General features: G+C 40.6%; 1 protein-coding gene across 1 annotated transcript; it reads right to left on the reverse strand.

Annotated features, from left to right (window-relative positions):
- Nucleotides 1–13,468: 13,468 nt before the first annotated feature.
- Nucleotides 13,469–15,834, reverse strand: LOC5567402 (DNA repair protein RAD51 homolog 1). Its single transcript, XM_001657371.2, has 3 exons — nucleotides 15,252–15,834; nucleotides 14,860–15,166; nucleotides 13,469–14,234 (listed from the first exon to the last, which is right to left on the reverse strand). The coding sequence occupies exons 1-3, from the start codon at nucleotides 15,342–15,344 to the stop codon at nucleotides 13,609–13,611; spliced, it is 1,026 nt and encodes a 341-aa protein (XP_001657421.1). The 5' UTR covers nucleotides 15,345–15,834; the 3' UTR covers nucleotides 13,469–13,608.
- Nucleotides 15,835–18,934: the final 3,100 nt, after the last annotated feature.

Here is an 18,934-nt window from a genome sequence, read left to right on the forward strand (position 1 = left end):
CCACCGACGGTTGCCGGTTTCCATCTACCATCATATCGACACGGATTGTGCCGGCTGATTCTGCCACGATGGTATGGCCGGATTTGGCCACAGAAATGGACACTTTGCGCTTGAGTGGGTGCATTTCCTCGAAGAGCAACTTATCTCGCACCATGTGGTCTGTCGCACCCGAATCCAAAAACCATTCAATACGCTTGCTCGACATCGCAGTAGGCGCCGAAAAAGCACCGTTGTCCGTGGTTGCAATGAAAGAAATTTCACTCTCACACGTGGCATGCGCACCGCTGCCGTTGGATTTTCGGTTCCATTTTGATTTTGGTTTGGTGTATTTCTCACGTTGCGTGCTTCCCGCTGGCCGGAAATCGGTACATTCCGCACGTTTGTGCCCGAAACGACCACACTCAAAGCACTTGAAGCCACTTTTCTTCCCAGTGAAGGCTGACTCACCTGTGGCGTCCTCCGCGTGGCTCGATTGATTTGCACGTTTTGCTGATTCATCCATCAGCCGCTTTTTAACGTACTCCAGGGTTAGCTGGTCCGGTTGGATGGTCTCCAAAGCCGTAATCAAGGCATCATACGACTTCGGCAACGAGAGCAAAAGCTGGCAAACCACGTCTTCCTCTTCAATTTTTACTCCGGCAGCCTTCATTTCACGGAGCACTTTTTCAAATTTGAGCAGGTATACCTTAACGTTTTCTCCTTCTCTCAAACGCAACTCCTGGAACTGCTTCTTCAGGAAAAGCTTCCCGGCGATTCCGACACGCTCGAATGCGTTCTTCAAAGCGTCCCACGCTTCTTTCGCCGTCTTTTTGTCCTTCACGTAATCAAGTTGATCATTTGCTATTCGATGGATGAGAAAATTTTTGCACTTCCGGTCCCTGGCCATGCGTTTTTCGAGGTTCTTCTTCTTCTCTGCCCTGACAGCAGCCGTGTCCTCCGGGAGATCCCTCGCGTACTCCTCGTCCTCGATGGCGTTCTCCAGACAGTCCAACAAATTTGTGTCCTCCATCAGAACCTCAATTCGGAATTTCCAGTTTCCGAAATTGGTTCCATCGAATAGCCACAACTTTTCTTCACCCATTTTTCGCGTCGCAAACACTACTTTTTCCGCGCTGGGCCGATAACCTAATAAAATAGGCAGAGCTACACGTGAACACGTCTTTATTGGGTGAGAACGTTGGCAAAAGAGACAGAATTTTATTTGAAAATTTCTTAGCCTACTACGTTTGAATTCAAACTATATCTAGTTAGGTTGCTAATGGGAACGTGATCGGTTGCACGCTCAACACAGTGATCGCACCAGCCGTCTTCAGCTTCCTCATCAAATTCCAAGAAATGGCTTTTCATCCCGGTTTCACTCTTCATCCGAAGGCGCGCCAGCTGTTTCCGGATGAGCGTCTGACTGGCAACCGATTTCTTTGCGTACGTTTCTTCCAAACTTTTCCACATTAGCTTTGTTGTTGTCTTCTCTCGAACAACCTCCAGACAGTCGTCAGCTAGACAGCTTACCAACAGCGCTTTTCCTTTGCGGTCTTTCTCCAGAAATTTGGTCCTCTCAGTTGCTTGCTCCGGTATATCATCCGTCAGCACCTCTGAGACTCTTGCCGCCTCCAAGAACAGCCTGACACGGTAACTCCAGTTTTCATACTCTCCGGGATTTCCTTGAAACTGCGATATAGCGCAAGCTAGGTCCTTCTGCGTGGTGCCCATAACGCACTCGGTTTCAAGTGAGGACACGAAAACTGAACTGAACTGTCTACTAGCTTTATTAGAAAACCTCTGTACTGGATGGAGTGTTAGTTAAGAATGATCTGTTATGAAAAATAACAAAGTGTGGCTGTTACGTTAGTAACGCTAGGATAGCGGGGCGATTGCTACTACGTTAACACTATGGAAAAAGCAAGCAATTAGTTCAATCGGTCATAGTGTTTGCCCATGTGCTCTTGGGGATTAGAACTACGTTGATACTGTGAGATCCAATAATCAGCTACAACTTTGCCGAAGACTTTCCAAATCGGACGCCTCAGTAATTAGTTATTGATTTTTGTATGAGTTGTAAAACTTTGGCTATAGTAATTGGGCTGTTCTGCAGGCATCACTGGATATATGCAGCAAAACATACACTCAAAATAATCCAAACGTCATTGTTACGTGAAAACATACGTGATTTTTTTCCATCGCACTTTCCACGTAGCTCTTACGTTAATCATAGGTAGCCCAGAATGAACGCATGAGCTTTTGAACTTCGTCCATTCCACCGTCGCTAAACGTAAGAGCTACGTGGATTTTCCGGTAGCCTTTACGAAGCGTTTCAATACAACCTAGATGGTTTTGCATTAAATTTAACTGTAATTAAGTCCAATCTTATTTCTAAGGCTTTGGAAGAAAACTAATTCCCAATGTAAACAAACTTAAAAAATTGTGATATTTTTATTGTCAATCTGAGCATTTTGAATCCTGTTTCCCCAATTTCGTGAGTTTGGTCTGCCTTGTTGTAGCCTTCGCGTGCTATAATTGATAGAGGTTATAAATCACGTATAAAATATGAAGTAATGCAGGGATTCTTCGGTATTCAAAGCATATTTACCTTGAAATCAATCTTACACAATGTTTAAAGCAGCAGCAGCTTCTGAAGTTCTTCAAAAATCAAGCGGGCGCCATCTTAGGATATGAGCTCAACACCGAATGTACGTACACTATGCAAATGTCAAAATGAACTCAGGCACCTACGTGAATTCCACGTAAGCGCGGTAGGTAACCTCAGTTAACATGGCCGAGTCACTATTTGGTGGTTATGAATGGTTTAGTCATCGTTATCTTAGTCAGGTGAGTGTAGGAATAAAATTCCCTGCAGGATGAAAGAAAGGCAGATAGAAAATAGTCATAAATTACTAAAATGTAGTCATTCTGTGACTATCCGTGTTTCTGAATGTATCTTTCGCGCCAGATGCAGCAATGTTGCCAGTTCAGAAGTTAAATGAGCACTGTTGAAGAATTTGTGACTGGATATAAATCAATAACTAATTACTGAGACGTCCGATTTGAAAACGGTCTTCAGCAAAGTTGTAGCTGATGAATGTATCTCGCAGTATCAACATAGCTCTAATCCCCAAGAGCACAAGGGCAAACACTATGACCGGTTGAATGAATTTCTTGCTTTTCCCATATTAATTCCCATACAAACTTTAAAGAGCTTGTGCAGTCTCAGTATTCATCCAAATGAGCTCAAATTTTGGGAGGACACTCAGAATTTGATCTTGAATCGAATGAGCGATGTGGAGCAAAAACGGTTTTTTGAACAACTCTAATACTACGCATAACCACGGCAACCACCACGTGGCGACCACTCACGCGTGTAGCCTGTTGCTTAGTTTTTAGTTTAGAGCGAACCTGAGAGAGATGAGACAGCTAGCTTATGTCGAATTCGTTTTTGAACCTAGGTTGGAACTGGCGCAACCCGTTCTGAATCACAGTTTTAACCCCAACCCGATTCAGGTTCGACCGGACTACAATTTGCTTGACGTTTGTTTGTTTATGTGTTGATCACCGACCCAGTTCCTAATAACGAAAACAACATTAGATTGCGAACTTCCAAAAGTCAAGGTAACCTGCCATCAACTGCCACTAGAAAACCGCACATTTGAAGGGTAGAACGAGAAAAACCGTCAAAACTCAAGAATTCAAATTTCTATGTGATTTTGAATGATTTCACATTTTAAAATGTTGAATACCAAATAAGTTTGCCAACACACAACTGCTATTCATTTTTTTTTTCATATTCGTACCGTTTAGCACATTCACTTCATGTCGTAAAAGAAGTGAGGTTCTTCTTCTTCAGCAAAAACACGCGTTTTGAGATGTTTAACAACTTTGTAGAAGACATTAAAAATCTTAAAAATCTTGCAAAAGAGTTACGAATTTTTTATCATAAAGTACACAAATTTGTATGAAAAAACTCGCCCAGATTGAAACATTTCCACTGAAATATGTCACGAATCAACTCTGAAGTAAGCAAAGTAGGAGATGGTGTCAAGCAACTCACGGAAGGAGAGAATTTCCTCAAGTTACTCATCATAGTCATAGTCTGTCCAGTCTGCCCTCAATAGAGCGATTAATCGGCAGAGACAACTAGACAACGTGGAAATTCGCTGTCGAGACGTTCTTAGAACTAGAAGACCTATGGGAAATTGTGAAACCAATACCTACCGCTGAAGGAGAAATTATTATTGATGCAACCAAAGATCGCAAGGCTCGCGCAAAAATAATACTACTTTTAGATCCTGGTAATTACGTTCACGTCAAAGATGCGAAGACGGCTCGCGAGATATGGGCGAAACTGGAGGCAACTTTCGAAGATAATGGCCTTACCAGACGAGTAGGATTGCTGAGGAAACTCATTACAAGCAGCCTTTCATCGTGTGATTCTATGGATTCTTACGTCAACGAAATCATCTCTACAGCTCATCAACTACGCGGGGTCGGATTTGAAATATCTGAAGAATGGATTGGGACCCTCTTGTTAGCTGGATTACCCGAAGAATACAAGCCTACGCTGATGGCACTGGAAAATTCCGGGATACCGGGATTCCGGGATCACTGGTGATAGTATCAAAACAAAATTACTGCAGGAAGTTCATTCTTCGTCGGACAAAAACGCATTTGTAGGTAAGCATGTATACCCGTATAAGCAGAAGCAAGGCGCAAACCATCCAAGGTCAGCTGAGCAGCCGCTAAAGGGACCAAAATGCAAGCACTGCCACAAATTCGGGCATATCGCAAGAGATTGTAGAAAGAAGAAGGGATCTGCATTTTCTGCTGTATTGTCCACCAAAAACGAAGAAGAGAGCGATGCGTGGTATTTTGACTCGGGAGCTTCAGATCATTTTACCAAGGATAAGTATTTATTAACGGAGCAACGACCGGCGACTGGCACAGTATTAGCAGCGGATAAGGCACCGATGAGGATCGAATTATCCGGAGTCGTCAAGCTAGCAGCAAAATGTTGTCCAGAAGAACCTCCAATCGAAGTCAACAACGTGAAATACATTCCAGAGATATCGAATAACTTGCTATCAGTAAGCCAGATTGTCCGTAGAGGCCATGAAGTACATTTCAGCAGAGATGGTGTGAAGGTTATCAATCCAAGTGGAGCAGTAATTGCAACCGGCATCCATGATGTTCGCAAAGGTCTATTCAAGTTCGATGAAGATAAGAGCGCTGGAATGTCCTTAACATGTGTATCATCAAGCATGCAGCTGTGGCATCGAAGGATGGGCTATCTCAACATTTCCAGTTTGAAGCAGCTTAAATCTGGTTTAGCGTCTGGTGTTATGTTTGAAGAAACTGAAATTGAAAATTTCGTCGTATGTGCCATGGGAAAACAAACTCGCTTGCCGTTTCCGAAGAAAGGACACAGGGCGGATGAAGTTTTGGAGATTGTTCATTCTGATATCTGTGGACCCATGGAGGAAAAATCACTCGGTGGAAGTCGTTATTATCTATCCTTCACTGATGATAAGACAAGACGAACTTTCACGTATTTTTTGGAACGAAAAAGTGAAGACGAAGTCATGCAAGCATTCAACCAATTTAAGAGTTTTGCTGAAAATCAAACTGTACGAAGGCTGAAAACATTAAGAACTGATAATGGTAAGGAATTCACAAACAAAGCTTTCCAGAACCTTTTGAAGAAGCATGGTATACGACATTAGACATCAGCTGACTACAATCCAGAACAGAATGATATGGCTGAGCGCGTTAATCGTACAATTGTAGAGCGAGCGCGCTGCATGTTATTTGCAGCAAAGTTACCGAAAGCTTTTTGGGCAGAAGCAGTAGCAGCGGCTACATATTTGGTAAATCGTTCTCCAACGAAGGGGCACAAGCAAACACCAGAAGAAGCGTGGTCTGGACGAAAACCAGATTTGTTTCGAGTACGTGTGTTTGGATCAAAAGACATGGTTCACGTTCCTAAGCAAAAGAGAAAGAAATGGGATGCCAAATCAAAAGAAGCTATTTTCGTAGGATATGAGGAAGAAACAAAAGCCTATCGTCTATACGATTCCGTTAAGAAGACCATATTCAAGAGTCGAGATGTTCTTTTTATCAATGAGTCAATAGAACGAGATCAAGAAAAAGAAATCAATCTATCAAAACGATCAAGAAATCACAATTTTGTTAGCCTAGATTTTTTAGAAGATATTCCTGTTACTAATTCGAATAATGAACAGCCACTCAATGCTGGAGAAGAGAGATTGCAAGTTTCCCATAATGGCGTGATTCCAGACGAACCCGATGATGACGACAAACTGCAAGAATCTGAGGTTTCGCAGTATTTTTCGCAAACAGAAAGTAGTAATGAAGATAGTTCAGACGATTCAAATGACGTGACAATAATGGCGCTCCCTCCACGAACAACTTCAAACCCGCCGTTGTCACCGGTGTTGAGGTGCAGTGGACGGGAGTGCGCATTCCCTGGCAAGTATAACGATTATTGTCTTCCAAACAAAGGTTTGCCGTCGTACCCAATTACAGATATATCCCGAGAATCAACAAGTCGTGAGCATCAACAACAGCAGACGAATAAGGAACCACCACCAATCCATGGTTTGAAGGCAGTACGGAACATCAAAGATCCCCGAACTCCAACAGAAGCATTGAACAGTGATGATGCGGAGCTGTAGAGAGCTGCCATGGATGAGGAGTTTCAAGCGCTACTAAAGAATAATACGTGGGATTTAGTTGATTTACCAACCGGTGCGAAAACGATTGGATGCAAGTGGTTATTCAAGACCAAGGTCGATAAAAAAGGGAACGTCGTCCGATACAAAGCAAGGATTGTCGCACAAGGTTTTAATCAAAAGTACGGAGTGGATTATGATGAAGTATTCGCTCCTGTGGCCAAACAAGTTACGTTCCGCATGTTGCTGAGTATTGCTAGCCATAGAAAGATGTATGTTAAGCACGTAGATGTTAAAACAGCTTATCTTAATGGAGGAAACTACAAGCACAAGCGTAAGACTACAGGAGGAGAGACAGAATTTATTCTGATTTACGTTGATGACATGATTATTATTACAGCAACTGAAGAGGAATTTGTGTCGATCTACAACATGCTTGAGAAGAACTTTGCCGTTACAAATCTAGGAGACGTACGAAGTTTTCTGGGAATTGAGGTAGAGAAAGACAATGAAGGGTACAAACTCAATCATCAAGCATACATTCGCAACTTAACCGAAAGATTCAATTTGCAAAATACGAAGCCGTCCAAAGTCCCGATGGACACAAGCTATTTACAGGAGAAGGAGGAGAGAGAACCGTTATCTAGCAATTCGCAATATCTTAGCCTTATCGGAAGTCTCCTGTATATAGCAGTGCAAACCAGACCGGATATATCCGTAAACGTTTCGTTACTGACTCAGAAATCAAGTTCACCGAGTCAACAGGATTGGAATGAAGCAAAGAAGGTACTGAGATATTTGTATGCAACAAGAGATTATAAGCTGAAGCTGAGATCATCACGAGAGAAACTATGCATGTACGTTGATGCTGACTACACAGGAGATTGCAGAGACAGAAAGTCGAATTCCGGGTACCTAATCAAATATGGAGGAGGAGTTATTGCTTGAGGTTCGAGAAAACAGACAAGCGTAGCTTTGAGTTCAGCAGAAGCTGAACTTATATCCCTTGCTGAAGGATGCCAAGAATTAATTTGGACTAAGCGACTGTTGAAAGAAATTGTTGAAGAAGATATTGGACCAATCACCGTATTTGAAGATAATCAAAGTTGTATAAAACTCGTTGAAGGTGACCGAATCGAACGCAGGAGCAAACACATTGCATTGATGTACGATATTTCTTTGTGAGAGATCTGCAACAAAAAGAAGTCATCAAAATGAAATATTGTCCAACCGAAACAATGATGGCAGATATTCTTACGAAGCCTCTGCAACGTGTACGTTTGGAGCAAATACGAAAGATGATCGGAATACTACCAGATCCAATCGAGGAGGAGTGTTAGCAGTAGGCGTTTGGACCTGAGTTAAATCATAGTAACCCTAGATAGTAAATGAAAAAATAAATCTTGTCATTCACTGTTCACCTCTCAAACCAAACAGTAGTTCTTTCTATGACAATATACTAAGAGTTTCCACTGTCCGCTGTGCTGACGTAGCCATCGCTTTCGCTGTCCTGACCTTCTGTGCCTGTGTTCTCTGCGCTATTCAGGTCAAGATGCTCCCATCTTTATCCCAGCACATCTCAGCTCGCGGCACGAAGCCTTTGCGGGATGTGTTGAGCTTCTCATAGAACTTCCGCGTTTCTTGAGAACGGTACAGCAACTCCATCTCTTGGCATTCCACCTCTTCCAGACGGCGCTTTTTGTCCCGGAATAGGCGGGTTTGCTGTTTCCGCTTCAGTCTGCATCGTTCCACGTTTTGCCGCGTACCATGCTGCAGCATTGCAGCCCGCGCTGCATTCTTGTCCTCTAAAACCTCCTGGCTCTCCTCGTCGAACGAATCGTTTGTTGAGCTGCGTTGCACATATCCGCAGGGCTGGTAGCAAAAAGTGGTACCGCAAAATGTTATTTTAGTGACCAGATTTGAGAAATAAGTGACTAAAAAGTGACTTTCGATTCTCGAAAAAGTGACAATTTTACCGTAATCAGTTTTATTTCAATTTTTGTATACTGTTTTACGATCAATAAACAATATGATAGGGAATATTCAAAATGATCTGCTGCAGGTAGTAAGTCTAGTTGAGTACCGTAATTCGGGGTGTAGTTGATCAGTGGAGAGAAGTTGATCATTTTCTTACCCACGTGTAAAGACTGTCAAGAGAGCTATGATCTGATTTCAATTATCACAATTTCCGTGATGTCGCATTACCCGATAGCCACTCTTGATATTCCTAAAACCGGTTTGACATTTGAAATAATTATACCATGGGAAACAGATTTTAAGGAAATATTTGATGAACTGTTGAAGGGTTCTTCACCAAACAATCGACTAATGCTAAGGTTATATAAAGACACCATGTAAATGAACTATTCCATGCATTCCATATATGTTATGTGAACCCAGTTTTGAATTTGCATTAAGGGTAAATATTTAATTTTCAGTGAAAAATCAACGTTTTTGTGAGCGGGTTGCTGATTTCAAGATAAATTGCATACCTTTAGGCGTTTAATATAGTGTATTCTGAAATTCACAGCAAGATTTATGATTTTTGAAACTTGATTCAGATTCAGTGACCCAAAATTTAGTGAATAGCATATTTCTTCAATTTTGGAAACGTATCGCACCACTTCGCCCCGGAACCAAAAGCATCACTTTTTGAGTAAAACAAATGTTTTTGTTATTATGATAATATTTCGTCAAAATTTCGTAGATGTGTTTCGATGAAAAACCATTCAGCATTTTTTTTTTTAAATATTTTGATGATAAAATATGCATCCAATTAGGAATTATAGAACAAAATCATTTAAATGAGATCAACTTTAACCCATATTACGGTACCATATTTGGAAATTGGTATTGTACTTCAACAATTTCAAGATACTGCCTACATTTTCTTCGAACAGAATAATTAACATTTATGAAAAAAATTTCAATCTTTTTAAAATTTTGTCTTTTATATCACCGAATCTATATCTTTTTAAAATTTTGTGAATTTGAATAAGATTTGGAACAATTGTAAATTTTTTTTTTTTCTACCTTAAAAGCTCAATATGGGAAGGTACACAAATTATTGCACGATAAATTTCAACTTTTTACGTTTTTTGTATGAGTCCTCCAAAAATTTTGTAAGATTTGTCACGATTGGCTCGACCCCCAGCATGACGTAATTTGTGCATGAACCCTATTGTATGTAACTAGATCAAGATTACGGAATATTTTATACTTGGGCATTAATCAATACTTCAAATAAAAAATAAGATGACAGAAGATCGAACATGATTGAAGTACTGCTTAAAACCGCGTCCTTCAAACGCCGACTAAGGAAGAACAAATGGTTGATAAACCTGAGTAACATTGAAATTATCCATCAGTAAGTTTACTGGGAGGTACGTTTGGCCGAATGGACATTTGGCATAAAGACGATATGCTTAATAAGCTGTGTTTTTTTAGTTATGCTGTTAAAGTAGTTAAGCCAAGAAAAAAATCCGACACCCCACATTTCTTTGAAGAAAGTATGCATGATTTCATGAATAATCCAATGAAAACGATAAATTAATCGTCGAAAAACACGAGGTCTTATTTACGCCGTTATTTGAAATAACACGGTTTTATATATTTTTTTAAATAACGCGGTTTTTTTTTTGCGCGGGACGTCGACCGACGAAAAAAAAACCTTAGGGTATGCTATACCTATACGGCAATTGTTTAGCGTTTGGTTTGCAAATAAAGTCTGTCCAACGAAGTATGATAAGTTTTTACTCTCAAATAGAAGATTAAATAATTGTTCTTTGTTTTGCGTTTTAGTGTTAAATACCTATATTATAGGTTTAAGTAGGTAGCTAATATTCTTTATACCATGATGCTTCGGTTAATAAAACGAATTTCGAAGACAAAGAGGACAATAATTAGGATGCTTATTTTTAAACGTAGTGTTCGACAATAGAAGATAAACATCTAATTATCCACCAAAAGTTATGAATATTTCTTTTAAATGAGAATTCATGAGATAATCAAAAAGAATACTAATCATTTAAAATTTTAGTTTTATAACAATGAACTTACACTATGAACCAATATTTTGATACCGAAATGAAGCTCAAAATAGTTGAAAAAAGTGACTTTTTGACTAAAAAAGTGACTTTAGTTGAAATGGTTTCAAAAAAGAGACTTTAAAGTGACTGGCCTAAAAAAAGTGACCAAGTCACTAAAAAGTGACTCGCTACCAGTGATGTATCCGACATGCTTTCGGCAGCGTCGTTAATGGCTGCTTTGACAGTTCTCCTGCAATCCTCAAGAGGGGCCCTATCCAGCTCTGGAGATGCTACGCGTACGCATCCCAGTGAACACACAATCGTATATGAAAGGATATAAGAGTACAAAGGTGGAGGCGATATACGAACATTTTGCATGCAGCTTTATGGCGCATGTACGTATATCGCCTCCACTTTTGCACTCTTATGCGCTATCGTATGCGACATACGTTTGTTTCAGCCGCTCGAGATTGTACCGGGGTGGGCGTCGGTACCGTACATCATTGATGACGGATAGTTTTGGGCACAGCTTCACCATCACCAGGTAGTGGTCGGAGTCAATGTTAGCGCCACGATAGGTTCTGACGTCGGTTATGTCGGAGAAGTGCCGTCCATCGATCAAAACGTGGTCGATTTGCGATTCTGTCTGCTGAAGTGATCTCCAGGTGTACCGATACGGGAGGCTGTGCTGGAAATAGGTGCTACGAATGGCCATGTTCTTGGAGGCGGCAAAATCTATCAGTCGTAGGCCGTTCTCGTTCGTCAGCCGGTGAGCGCTGAGCTTTCCAATCGTCGGTCTGAACTCCTCCTCCTGGCCAACCTGAGCATTCAAATCTCCTATGATGATCTTGACATCGTGGCTTGGGTAGCGGTCGTATTCGCGTTCGAGCTGCGCGTAAAATGCGTCCTTGTCATCATCAGTGCTTCCGGAGTGTGGGCTATGCACGTTGATTATGCTGAAGTTAGAGAATCGGCCTTTGATTCTTAACTTGCACATTCGTTCATTAATCGGTCATCACCCGATCACGTGCCTTTGCATATCACCCATCACTATGAAAGCTGTTCCCAGCTCGCGTGTCTTCAGAACATCGGAGAGTATGCGAGTACTTCCAATGAAGTAGAGAGATTTTCAGTTCCACGTACCGACTTTCCAATCGCTAGACCATTTTCGTTCGGACATGGGGAACAGACGCTGTTGTGAGCCGCTCCTAACATAAAGTACAGATGCTCCAGGTTTGCAAAAACAAAAGCAATGAGAATATATACTATTTATTTATTCTCATTGAGGTTGACCCATTTCGCCCCTGTTGTTTGAGAATAGAGTTTAATCATACGATCTGGAAACTGCTCGTCAAAAGGCGGCCATGAATCTGCATGATTTTTCATTCGCCTATTATCATATTTTATTAGTGTGTGAAAGGTTTATCGAAGAAAAGTGGTCAATTAGATTTGAATATGGGGCCCTTTCCTTAGGTGTACCATCTTGTTCAACCTTGAGGCTTCAGTGGAATGCACAACTGCGTTCTTCCATCCTATTCTTTTTCGTCGTGGCATTACGTCCCAGAAATGTTCATGCTGCCTAAAAAAAAAATAAAATTTAAACTTTTATCACCGTAATAATGACCGCAAACAAATTAACCTATTTTGCACATGGTAAGCCTCAAAATAGCCCACACAAACATTGAGATTAATAGGATTGGTGGCTGGACCATAATCCATTTTTTGTGTATGAATTTCCGTGTTGCCAAAATCGAACAGTGCCTAAACCGAACGGACACTGTACAACGTGCAGAAGTTAAGGTTGTACTTAGGGGGGTCCCGTCGAGGTTACGCTTTCGCTTCGCAAGCGGAAGGTCATGGGTTTGATTCCCAATCCCCCCACACAAAAACTCCGTCCAGCCACCAGAAGACGCCGCACGAAGGACCGTGTATTAGGAAGCACAACCATCCTTCGTCAGTATCGGATGGTGACTGAGACACACTGACCCTCTTTGTAGGCTGTTGCCTCACACGACACGGAAACATGGCAAAATTAACCACCGCACACCAATGGACTTCGATATGGATATGGATTTGACGAACGACAGCACACTCCTCTACCTGCTCGGTATGAGAGAAATAGCAATAAGAACTATAAATAGGCGGTATCCACAAATTACGTAACGCTCTAGGGAGAGGGGGGGAGTATGATCAAGCGTTACGGCTCATACAAAAATTTGAAATTTTTCATACAAAAAGCGTTACGGAGGGGGGGAAGGGAGTCAAAAATTTCCAATTTTAGCGTTACGTAATTAATGGATGCTGCCATAGATGAGAGAAAGGAGAGAAATAGCAATAAGAACTATAAATAGATTAATACTCGGCATAGTAGTGGCCAAGAGCACGGAGTGCCTAACAAATAAAAGTAGGAAAAAAAAAAGGTTGTACATGCCTCAACAAATCAAAGAATTTTTAGCTAAAAATCCAGATTTCTAAAGTGAAATCATACGCTTCTATGAGTGTTTTATATTAAAGCGACATCCCAACCAACCAGTGCTACAATTTCTTTATAGGTAGATTTCTGTCCAACGATGGCAATCGTCAACGATTCATAAGGCATCGATATTGATCGCTATCAAAATCACCGATTGGTTGACCGATAAATATGATAAATAAAGGGATATATTACCAGAAGGCTTACTAATGGCACAACACAAGGGTTACTTAATTAATAGCGTCAGGTCTGGGCAGTAATATTTTATGTTGATCAAACAAATTTTGTTTCGCATTAATATAAATATTATAATTCAACAGTCATCACTTGAAACGAAATCTGAAATCTTCATTCATCCGTAATTCACACATTCAAATCATGTTATTTCCCATACTTATCTGCCATTCGTCCACAATAAAAGCCTAGACTATTCTTTCACATCTCCGATTCCGTCCGCATTGATCGCATACATGGCTTCACTTTCCGGCAAGCAAGGTGAATCATAAATCTTACAAATTCTCGTCTCGCCTCGTCCTTTCCTCAGGTACAGTCGTGTCGTTGAAGCGTGTGCCAAAATATGGCCACCGATGGGTTTCTTCGGGTCGGGTGTGAACATGGCTGCCGCATCCACTTGTGCTACCACCTGATTGGTAATAACGACCGCCACTCCAAACTCATCCGCCAGTCGGAGCAACATTCGCAGGAACTTCCCCAGCTGAACCTGGCGAGCGTTCAGCTCACCCCGGCCACTGTAGTCCGTTCGGAATAATGCCGTTGCACTGTCCACAATCAGCAGAGCATAACGAGATTCGACCATCATCGCCGAAGCTTGGACCAAAAGTTTCATCTGGTGGTCTGAGTTGAAAGCGCGCGCATAAACCACATTATCGAGCACATCCGTTCCGACTAGTTTATACCGCTCAGCCACGGCAAGTAATCGTTCCGGGCGGAATGTGCCCTCAGTATCGATATACAAACACTTACCTTCACCACCGTTTTGGCTTACCGGAAGTTGACATGTAACAGCAAGCGTGTGACAGATTTGAGTTTTTCCTGAAACACAATATACTCATTAGCATGAGTTGAAGAGAAATGATACCTAGGGTAGGTGTACCAGTTATGGCCATAGTGGTTCCCTATTTCGTCATACGTGATAATTTGAATGTTTCAACATGTTGAAAAGTTTTTCTGTGTTTTAGTAGTAAGATTTAAGATATATCTTGATGTTAAAACATTCAAAAATATTAAAAATGTGAAAGCTATCTGAATTTTGCACATGGCCAAATAGGGAACCACTATGTCCATAACTGGTACACTTTCCCTATTTGTTGTAATTTCACGACTTTTGTAGTTCATAAAAAAAATCTACTTAAACCATTCTTTCCAAAGTAGCTTCAGAGCTTCGACTTAGACAAATCAAACCAAATAAAAATAATATGTTACAACAATATGTAACACTAGTTAGGTATTAGAATATGATTTCAAACTAATGAGATTAAACCAACAGTCAACCTAATGTTTCAATTGTAAGCCTATTGATAAACAAACGGTTTACTATTGAAATCAACTTTATTTTTTAAATTTATTTCGAAAAAGTTAACCTTTTTACAGAAACCTATAAATTTCTGGGGAACGGTTCATTCTAAGGAATGTTATAGAATCCTCATATCTTACCTACCTGTTCTGAATTCCCCGAATAACTCAGTAATACTTCCCGTCTCAATGCCTCCACCGAGCAGCTTGTCCAATTCCTTCGAACCCGTCGTCAGCTGGATAATTTCCGATCGCTTCTGGTGGTACTCGGTGGCAGTGGTAAATCCCATAGGGACCAGCTTAGTTGCTTCCAGTAGAATTTTCTCCGCTTTGGCCTCCGATATGCCTTTGATGGCGACCAGATGCTTGATCGGAGCAAAAGCAACTGCCTCAACGGTGTGGAATCCGGCTTCGGCCAGTTTCTTGAGATCCCCTGATGTGATGCCATTGCCCTGAAAGTTCCCGTTTGAAATTAAACCGATGATGGGATCATGATCGAACATGGAAGGAGAACCACAACACATCATCGTTACAAACCTCTAACTTGCCGATCAACAGCGGTCCGCAGTCATCCTCTTCCTGATCGGCAGTCACCACGGAGGCCACGTTTTTCTCCATCTGTTGAGCCATTTTTAAGTATTTAGGGCACTAATCTACCGCAAAAGGCAACGAAATTTTCAATTTCCGAACGCCGAACGAAAAGCTGCCAGGATTGTTTTGGTTTGAAAATTTGCGCGACTGGAATCAGGAAAAATTTCCCTCGTTCTGTGTTTGTCATTTCAGAATATCTTTGATCTAGATCATATGCACCCTAAAAGATTTTCACGAAGAGCTTATAATGGATGTTTGGACTTCTCTTCTCAGATATCGATGTCTAAAATGGTTATCTTATTTTGTTGTTATTCTCATTTTATAAAATTAAAATTCAATGAATTTCAACTAACTTGATCCGGTTGTCGAACTTTTAACGGAAAAGTAAATCGACAAAATTTTCAACAATTTAACGAATGCTCTGAGTAGAATTCTTCAAGAGTGGTAAATTTAACGTATAAATTACTGATCAACAGATGGCGCAACTAGTCATCAATAAGATGTCTTGTATCGAATACCAGCACCATATACACGCAAATAGATTTCTAATCAGTCATCAAAAATTTATACTGCTCATGTTCGCATAGTCGACGTAAGCGCCAATATGACCAAAATGCATTTGCAAATGCGTCCATTCATTACGTATGTAATAGTGCAACAAGTTTGGGTTCGCCCCTTAGGGGCGATCCATTAATTACGTAAGACAATTTTCGGGGTTTTTCAACCCCCCTCCCCCCATGGTAAGATTGTTTGTATGAAAATTAAAAATAAATTGTATGGCGCGTAAGAAATCTAAAACCCCCCACCCCCCATAAACCCTTACATAATTAATGGACAGCCCCTTACACGGTAAAAAATCAGCCCGTTCGATTGAATGGATTGATCACTTGACTCAATTCAAAACACCAATCACCATGATTTGAAGAGTTCTAACTTTGGATTTGCTCTACTGTCTCTTGCACTAGACTCTGAAATGAAAAATCGTTGATTTTAAACATCATGTCTTTTGTATGAAAGCAAACATTGACAGCTCGTTGTAGAAACTGATTGAGATCAATTCAACCCCTTTCAACAGATGCGAGTTGGTGTCGAGGTAAGATACTAGACTTGCACTTCGAAGATTGGTTGTTCAAATCTGGGTCAGGCGGAAATGTTTATTTTAACTTTTTTTTTTATTTCAAATCAAAACATGCAACGTTGAATTCAAGTGCTTGTTACCTCGATTTTGTCAAGATTTAACAGTAGTGCAGAACTGTCGATAGCATGGTGCATATTTTTTACCGTGTAGTATGATGAATGTATCGTGCAAAAGTTATGGTTTACCTACGACGCATGCAAATCATTTTTGTTAATAAATCTGCCATTTTTAAACGCAATAATGGGGCGAAGATAAATGGTATAAGATATCACAGTATTTTCGAGTTTTAAGTAAGCAGAAGCGTCGCTGATTTCAAAGGCTAGTGTCAAGAAGCTACGTCTGCCACGGTCGAATGGTAAATTTGTGGTTTCCGGTTTGGGCCAACAACAAATGAAGCAGGAACAACGCGTGGAGTTGTAGAGCTGGTAATAGCAAACCGGTTCCCTGAGGATGTGATCCTTCGACCGAAAACTTTTGTGATGAACAAGCTCACGTCAACGTTGCCGTCACAAGCACCTGAGTCTGGAACTCGAGTCTTCTAAGTGAAGAAGTTCAGCGCAATCTTGCCGACCCGGAGTTCAACCGGCCGGTTCCAATTGACGTCGTTTTGGGCTCCGACGTGTTTTTGCTCGTACTTGAAGCTTTTTTTTTTTTTTTTTTTTTTTTTTTTTTTTTTTTTTTTTTTTTTTTTTTTTTTTTTTAATAGACCATTTCCGTGAAAAATTTTTATTTGCTCATAAGCTTTCTTTTAATTTACTGGACAAACTCTCCCAAGAAACTTCTATGTTTTGAAGCCTCTAACTATTGAAAAACAACGAAAAACTGGTGGCACACAAGTTCACCCCACGGTCTCCTTCAATTTATATCTCTCCGATGTTTTAATGTACCCTTTTTTCCCCTATGAATTTATCTCCACGCTGTGGTGAATTTTGATCAGCTGTTCCTCCGCGGTCTACACTTTGTTGTTCTTCGAATTCGTGCATGGTGACGTTACGAAAAATATTGCTATCTCTGTTGCGCTTTCATCATGGTCAACTAACTATCCTGCTCTTTGACATTCCTTGCAGGAACTGTTTACATTTTGTTATAAGGAGTTGACATTCACTGCAGGAATCGTTGGTATTATTTTTATTTATAGTTTCGAGGTTATGTCTAGCAATATCTATCTCCTCCTATTATGCCACTTCCACAGTGGCTGGAATCCCCACATCCATCCCGAAAACCATCTTGCTTGTGCTGGCCGACGGAATTTGTATATTAACAGGTTCTTCAACGGAGCAATAATTTTCATTCCGCCAGCATAAATATTTCCCCGTTTTTGATTTTATCAAGACTTCCTAAAACATTTGCCATCATGTTCTACTAAATAATTTGATGATGGAAGAGATCCATCACGACAAAATCCTTAACGACCATGATCCTCCATATCCGTCGAAGCTGCTGTGGTGTTCAGTTGAATGGTTCTCAAGGGTCCTGCTCTCTCCTGGTATTGTGGCCAGTGGAAAAATGGCGACGAAAATTTCACTGCGTATCAGTATATCTTTTTTGAAGCTGTTTGACCTCAGCTGTAAATCCGGAGGAGTTCCCGTTTCGAGGTTGCAAGAGCTCCTCGACTGGTATTTCATTTGATCCGGATTCCCTCTGAGTATCAATTACCGATCAATAGCAATATGCTACCGCACAGTAAAATCTTCGCCAGTATTTTCCGCCGGTCGCGAAACCGGAACCGAGTAGGGAGTAGGACCATTCTCGGAATCCATTTCGAGGACTATAGCGAAGCACCACAGCAGTTTCAGGCAACGAGATGAAGGCGATGTAAATTGTGGTCTTGTAGGATTTTGTACTGGAATGCAGCTACGATGATGGCCATTTATCGGGTAGTCCTTATCATTCCGGTGACGAATGTTTGAGGCAATGAATATCAAACGAAAATAATTGCTGCTCATTTTTTTATGGGAAAGCGAGTCAGTTTTGTTGCTGGTGCTGGTGGGATCAATTTTGACATTTCATCATGTCTACAAACATTCAATGCAGGGGTGTTATTGAACGTTGTGGAAAAATCTCCACTTTAAATGTCCATAGGGTTGAAACAACTGTGCCGCACGACGATTTTATCTGAAAATGTGGTGAATATCCATGTTTTCAAAAATTTATAAGAAAATCAGGAGTGTATATAAACAAAATCTGAAAGCGTTAATATTCATTAAAAATGATTGTCTTTCGAAGAAAAATGCAAAAACTAGGGGTTAGATCTGACAGAAATGGTCTATTTCTTTATTAGTATCATTCCAAACATTACATTCATTATTTCTTATATCTAGGTGTTCTGTGTTATTAGACACTATCATCCTAATTTGGTAAAACAAATCTAAGACTTTATTAACATTTTGTTAACAACATATTACATTTCATTTGCCGTAGCAGTTCAGATTTTTTACAGGTGAGTTGATTTCACCTGCTTATAAGAGAAAAAAAAAACGTTTTTAATATA

The sequence above is a fragment of the Aedes aegypti genome, chromosome 1, assembly GCF_002204515.2.
Source record: "Aedes aegypti strain LVP_AGWG chromosome 1, AaegL5.0 Primary Assembly, whole genome shotgun sequence".
In the NCBI taxonomy this organism is placed as follows: Eukaryota; Metazoa; Arthropoda; class Insecta; order Diptera; family Culicidae; genus Aedes; species Aedes aegypti.

Coding starts and splice junctions, on each gene's coding strand:
- LOC5567402 (XM_001657371.2), bottom strand. CDS start 15,344: ATGGCTCAACAGATGGAGAAAAACGTGGCCTCCGTGGTGACTGCCGAT. Junction 15,167..15,251: donor TGTTGATCGGCAAGTTAGAG/GTTTGTAACGAT, acceptor GGGAACTTTCAG/GGCAATGGCATCACATCAGG. Junction 14,235..14,859: donor ATTCGGGGAATTCAGAACAG/GTAGGTAAGATA, acceptor ATTGTGTTTCAG/GAAAAACTCAAATCTGTCAC.